We start from the raw sequence: 7,107 nt of genomic DNA on the forward strand, positions 1-7,107 counted from the left end.
TTAGGTAGCTAGGAAGGCTGTTTCCTGGCTATCAGGATTAGAGCAGTTTCCCATTACATTTTTGGCCCACTTATGGAGGCGGCTATAGAGAGGGTAGCCATTATTCTCTCGATAGATGTAAACTCCAGTGATGGCATCCCATTGTGACCGGGGCTGAACATTTTGCACATTATATGCTTGGATCAGTTCCTGGTCCTCTTTATCTAAATGTACAAAGCCAAAGAAGTTTTTGACGTTATTGGCAGCCACAATCTTAGAATGTACCTCAGCAGTCCGTTCGAACAGCCTAGCTTCACTAGAGCGGTATTGGTTCCAGTAGGCCTCTTGGCGGTAGCTGAGTGGTGAGCAGCAATGCTTTAGGCACTTGGTGATGAACACAAGAACTGCAACCCCACCAATGAGCATCCATCCAAAGAGCTGAAGAGAAAGAAAATAGAGATAGAACACGGCTTGGCTTGGTTTGATTTTTAACAAGTTTGATTTTTAAAAAGCCTACCTTTATTTTATTTCTTTGAAGTAAAAATTGGACTCCAAAGTATAATTGAAAACTCTATTCAAGTTCAGTTACATTTGTAAATGGATAATGGTGAAAGCTATAATTATAGTGGAATTTCATTTTTTCCACCTTGAAACTGGTTAATAATTGCAATGTTTGTGTTTAACTGGTAGTTGAGGATTTTTATGGATTAAATATCTGAAACTAATCAGGTTTTTTTGTGTGGACTTCCATGCAACCAACAGATTCCACAGTTTCCTGAGCACTCATACTTGCTCTGGAGGCTATTAAGATTTAGGAGATATTTCACAAACTGCATTAAAAACATTTGGTAAAATAAAAATGTTCCGATAGATAACCATATTTGTCTTGCAATGAAGAATAGGATCTACCAAACTATCCTGTTTAAGCAGGCTTTTTTACAAGGGATATGCTATGGAAGATTTTTATTGTTATTCTTTGGTTTTTACTGTGGACTAGGCCAACATTCAGTTTTAATTACTTTTTTCATTTTGATGGCTTGTTTGTAGCATGCCATGTTCTTAATCTGAATTAGTAAGTATTGGAGTTCATGTTTGGATTTTGTTTTATGATTATAGTACAGTCATACATCGGTTCTCAACTGCTTCAAAACTTGTCAAATTTTGTATTCGACGCATTTTGAAGCAGAAATCATGTCCCACCATTTGTCTTTCATCCAGTAGTCGACATGCAAGGAAGAACTTGCTGATCATGACTTGCTATTTCTTCTGGCCAAAATAGCAGGTTATGTGGTAAGTCACGTAGTTTTCTCAGTACTCTGTTTTAGTATTCAATGTGTCTTCCAGAATGAATTACTAATGAGGACCGAGTACCACTGTATATTATAATATAGTACATTATATATATATGTAAATAAATTAATACGATGTTTCCCTGAAAATATGACCTACCCTGAAAACAAGCCCTAGCCCGATTTTCACCTAATACAAGCCTACCCCAAAAATAAGAATGCCACCAGGCTCATTGCGCTGGTGCCGATGCTGCCACTCGCGTGTGCAATGACACAACACACCACACAGCCTCCTGCAAGTGGCAGCACTGGCGCAACGGGCCCCATGGCATCCTACCATGAGCAGCGGCAATGGCATGACGAGCCACGCAGCATCTGGCCTCGAGCAGTTGCAGAAAAAGTTGGGCAGCAGTGTGACAGGTGTTGGTGCGTGGGAGGCGTGGCTGCAGTAGTCCTAAGGTAAGCAGGTAAGACATGACCTGAAAATAAGTTAGGCTGCTTATTTTGGGGCCAAAAAGAAATAAGACCCAGTCTTATTTTCGGGGAAACATGCTATTTTATATGAATAAATAAATTACCTGTGACTCGTATCTTAATCGTCTTGTAACTTCATCCTTAAAATGTGTCATGTTGGCTGGCTGATCTTCACAAGGAAACCTGGCCAGGATATCTGGTCCATAGCCAGGTGGAAAATGATCCAGGGAAGTGGGATCTATGAATTCACTTAAGGCACAGACATAAGCTTCTCCACGAAGCAGTGAGATCACTGACCATGTGATAGGAGCCACTGCAGCTCTTCCCATGACAGATCCAAAGATCAAGAAATTTGCTGCTGCAGAAAAGTTCTTGGTTCCTCGCTTGTGACACTCGGCCACTAAGTTCCAAGTGTGGTTGTTCCAGATTACACCGATCACAAACAAGGCCAGAGCAGGCACTCCTATGGCAGCTAGACCGTAGATGTAATTCCGAGTTGGGGAACATGGACAGTGGAATGCAACCACCGAGAACAGTTCCTGGCTTCCAACAGTACCCAGAGCCACCAAGCCATTGAAAATCATCACATCTTTGCTTTTAAAGAAGAGTGAAAGAAAGCGGAAATTTTCGGCAATAAGAGCAGCCATTTTAATAGGGTTCAATTGGAGCTTTTAGTATTTTGATGCAGAAGAGATGTCTATAGACATTCTTGGTCTTCTCACTTCTTCATTTACTGTAAAAACAGAACCATCATTAGCAATTGTAGATTTAAAAATGTATGCTTGTCAAAGATCACTACGCATCCACATATATTTCAACTATATATATTTTAATAAGTAAACTAAACAGCCTGTGAACCTTGTATTATAAAATAAAGTATCTAGTTTACAATTCCTGCAGGTAATATCTTTCAGCAGAGCTTTTCTCACATATTAATTATACTAAAAATAGGTAAAATTTTACAAAATAAATTTGTAAATATTAATTATATAAGAATTTAGTGTACAACTTCAGTGTACAATATACATTCTATTTTAAATGGTTATACATTTTATTACATATAGCCCCACTAAAAGTATTTATTCCCCATTCATATACTGAGAATGTATAACAACAACAACAACAACAACAACAACAACAACAATAGCAACTTTCATCTGTTCTTCCATTCCTTCCTGCTATCTCTCAGCTGGCTGCTTGTCTACCTTCATTTTCCATCTTATAAAACAAAAGTCAAGTGTGCCTTACCTTTTTCATGAATTTGCTGCTATTTATATAATGATCCTGGAATTATCTGAAGTTTTCAATGAAGAAATACCGTTTTTGTGGGTTGAAGAAGCAGTGCTTTTAAACTTGAATTCTGACCTGTTCTGCTACGTGATGCTGAGACACTCATTTTTTCATGACCTTACAACTCTGATATCAGCATTAAATTGTTAACTGAATTTGCTGTATTAGTGTGAATAATCTGGGCTGAGTTTATAACATTTGATGAATTACAGGAAGTAAATAGTTACTGCCTGACTAACTTGAATCAAGGGGAGTAACAAGGACATCTTGAATTTATCACCTTTGGTGACATGGCTCAGTGGCTAATGTCTACAGTCACTGTCCCTCTTCTTTGTAATGTGTATAAGGTATCACTAAATGTTCTTTATTGACAGCATGAGTAATGAGGTATTTTTATGGAAGAAAAAAAAAATCAAGGGAAGGAATCATAGTTGTGACTTCTATGTATAACACAAAATTTATTCCTTGTATTTCAGATCTTAAAATTGCAAACTGGTGAAAAGTAACTGCTTAGAATGGGCAGTTTGATTATATCTTAGCTCAGGGAAAATATGCTGTTCCTTCCTTCCTTCCTTCCTTCCTTCCTTCCTTCCTTCCTTCCTTCCTTCCTTCCTTCCTTCCTTCCTTCCCACTGATGAAACTTTTGGGGGGAAGAGTAGAGTTATTATATTAATTTTTTAACCAAATGAAATTGATAAGATTTTTCACTATTTTTCCCTCTACTCCCAAGTGACAAGAAGAATGGTAACATCCCCGTAGTGGTGTTTTCTTTTTTTAGTCGGGAAGTACCAGATAGGAAGGTGCCAAGTACAAGGAAGAGTCAATGGAGGGGAGTTCATGCCAAAAAGATTTTATCAACAGAAATCACAAGCCCTCAAAGATGGACCCAAGGAAAAAGAAATAACTAAATGGATGTTTCTTTTGCTCGGCAGAGGGAACGTGTAAGAAGCAGGGTAGCTATCGACAAAAGCCACAGTAAGGACACAAAACTAGGCCATCTTCAATTATTATTATTATTATTATTTATTTATTGGTCAAGCATATATAAGCTAACAGGTAAAAGTATAAACATAATTTGAATACATGAAGAGTAAGAGTAAAAAATAAAAAGGAATGTTAGGACAGGGACAGTAGGCACACTGGTGTTCTTATGCATGCCCCTTACAGACCTCTTAGGAATGGGGTGATGTCAACAGTAGACAGTTTAAGGTTAAAGTTTTGGGGGTTTGAGGGAAGAAACCACAAAGTCAGGTAGTGCATTCCAGGCATTGACCACTGTTGCTGAAGTCATATTTTCTGCAATTGAGTTTGGAGTGGTTTACCTTGAGTTTGTATCTATTATTTGCTCGTGTATTGTTGTGGTTGAAGCTGAAGTAGTCATTGACAGGTAGGACATTGTGGCAGATAATTTTATGTACTACACTTAGGTGAGACCGAAGTTGGCATAGTTCTAAGTTGTCTAAGCCCAAAATTTGAAGTCTGGTGGCATAAGGTATTTTATTGCGGGTAGAGGAATGGAGGACCCTTTTCGTAAAATATCTCTGGACTCTCAATTGTATTTATGTCCGATATGCAGTGCGGGTTCCAGACGGATGAGCTGTATTCAAGAATTGGTCTAGCAAATGTTTTGTATTCTCTAGTTAGTAGTACAATATTACCAAAGAAGAAGCTACGCAAGATTAGGTTAACAACTCTTAATGCCTTTTTGGCAATGTTGTTACAGTGGCTTTGGCACTTAGATCTTTAAAAATGAATACTCCAAGGTCCTTGACAGAGTGAGGGTCATCTACAAGGTCCATCTAATTTGTATTTTATGTTTTGATTTTTTTTTGCCAATGTGCAAGATAGAGCATTTGTTGTTGAGACTTGAAGTTGTCACTTGTTAGACCAATCTGACACATAGTCAAGGTCTTTTTGAAGGGTAATTGCATTGTCGGTGGTGTTGAATAGTTTAACATCCTCAGCGAAGAGAACACAGTTACTTTTAATATGATCTCAAAGGTCATTTATTTAAAGTATGAAGAGTGTTGGACCTAAAACACTGCCTTGGGGAACACCACTATTAAGGTGTGTGTGTGTGTGTGTGTGTCAGCAAGCCCTCCAAACTGGTAGGGCAGCTAGAGGTAAGTACCGTATGATGAATTTAGATTGGTCAAAGGACCCACTACATTCTCTGTCACTAGTGATCAGTAACTGTTCCAGCAGGTTGGATGTCTTTCTATATACATCCTCTTTCTTAGAAAATAAGGTCGACCAGATACATGTATGAAAAAGGCAGACTTGGTCAGAAGAAAGAATGGAGATTCTTTCTTCTGAAAGAATGTTGTTAGGGAACAGTGACTCTGAGATGTTTGTTGGAAAGTTAGCTTCAGTTGTTTCTTTTAATTTTTTTAGAAAAATTAACTTTCACTATAAAATAAAATACCGAAAAAACAAAAATTAGAAAATTAAGAGAAAGGAAGGGAAAATGCAAAGGAAGATGATGACAAAAGTGGTGACTTTCGATTTTTTCCAGTATGGTAGACTACAAAAAGAGAGGTGATTTAGGTTGTATGATCAACCTGCCCCTTTGAAAATGAAATGGTGCAAAATGACAAGTTGTTTCCAAAGGAAATCATCCTAGAGAACAGGGATACCTGTATAAATATTGAAAAATATTTGCCGTTAATGTACTCTTCAGTATGGGAGTTATTTTAGCTCTGGCTGTGATTACTGCATCTTGGATACTCTGATGTAATCCTCCAATTCAAACTGGATTTTACATACTTTACTAGTATACTTAATAGAACTGCTTCTATTGTATGGTTTAACTTTTATCTCTTATCCCAGATTTGTAAAAACGTTCCATGTATTCCTCTTTTCTGCTCCCTAATTTTTAACTATAAAAATATTCTCCTGGTTTGTTTTACTGTTATTTTATACAAAAGCACTGCAAGATACTGAATTGCAAGTACTTATATTCATTCAGCTTATATATCTTCAGCAACATATTCCTAGTGCTTTATTTGCTTGCTCATATATCTACAGGATATAAGACTGACTGGAGTTTCTACCCTTTCCTTCTCCATTGGCAAGCTTTCTGCTTTTTCAAGAGAACCATATTTTTATTTCCTTTTTTAGCATGTTATTTTTAACTGTTCTAGGGCAAGTTCCTGCCTTTTCTAGCTGGAGTCTATTACATTGTTCTCTTTTGAAACAATTACAGTATAGTACACTTGAAGGCACTTAGCCCATAAAATAGTATCTCAGCTTTCTTTCAATTCATCCTCTCTTTTGGAAGCAGCAAGGAAACTAAAATAATTTTAAAACAACATTTTCCTATTTTAGATGTCTGTGTATTGAAAGAATTATGTTCACTGTCTCCAAATGCCTAACTAAAATTGTGACTTGCATCAGCTCAAGAGTGCCTGCTTAGCATTAGCTGAAATTTCCAGAAGAAAAGTTTGATACATACATGCTTTCTTTGGACCCTGGGAAGCTTTCCATACACCACTGCGTATCCATGATCAGCAAGCTCAGTTAAAGCCATCCTGGAGTAATGCTTACATTCAAAACATACACTATTTACCAGGCTTGCTCCTCCATTTAAATATTTAAGTGAATCATCGGTTATGTAAATTATTAAAATATGTAAATATGTATATTACAGACACTTCAAAGTGCACTCTTGCCAAAGAGAAGGAACAATTAAATAATATATAAGTTGTAGACCAAAGATAAAACAAGAAAATTTAAGTTTATTACCTAACTACAGAAGGAAAATCTCTTGCTGTTTTATTTTCATTACAAATGTAATGGAGCAGAATCAAACTAGCCTCAAAATAAACTTTCAATCTATCAGGTGTGAACGTTGGCAGGATGAAGCTAAGACAGATGCTTTAGTATGAATGAAAAGGATATGTATAGTGTATCGAGGCATTATGGTGAAGCAATATAGAAGCTTCCATTAGCAAAGAATTATCTGCTTTAGCTATGCAACTTATGGTGATATAGGATTTGGTTTCCCAACTCATCCTATTACTAGCACCTGGAGCATCTTTTTCACATGCATTAGGACTCCAAAGTGTTAACCCTG

At 37.0% G+C, this 7,107-nt stretch overlaps 1 protein-coding gene across 1 annotated transcript; it reads right to left on the bottom strand.

Moving 5' to 3' along the window:
• CALHM2 (calcium homeostasis modulator family member 2) lies at positions 1-2,389 on the bottom strand. The gene is made up of 2 exons (XM_070945901.1): positions 1,847-2,389; positions 1-417 (listed from the first exon to the last, which is right to left on the bottom strand). Exons 1-2 carry the CDS (start codon positions 2,387-2,389, stop codon positions 1-3), a joined length of 960 nt encoding a protein of 319 aa, XP_070802002.1.
• Between the last annotated feature and the right edge of the window lie 4,718 nt (positions 2,390-7,107).

The sequence above is a fragment of the Pituophis catenifer genome, unplaced genomic scaffold, assembly GCF_029215685.1.
Source record: "Pituophis catenifer annectens isolate HBS135680 unplaced genomic scaffold, rPitCat1.0.hap2 SCAF_6, whole genome shotgun sequence".
Lineage (NCBI taxonomy): Eukaryota > Metazoa > Chordata > Lepidosauria > Squamata > Colubridae > Pituophis > Pituophis catenifer.

Excerpts from the sequence above, each read along its gene's own strand:
- CALHM2 (XM_070945901.1), bottom strand. The coding sequence starts at position 2,389 with ATGGCTGCTCTTATTGCCGAAAATTTCCGCTTTCTTTCACTCTTCTTT. Across the intron at positions 418-1,846 it reads GATTAAGATACGAGTCACAG|CTCTTTGGATGGATGCTCAT; the intron begins GTAATTTATTTA and ends CTTTCTCTTCAG.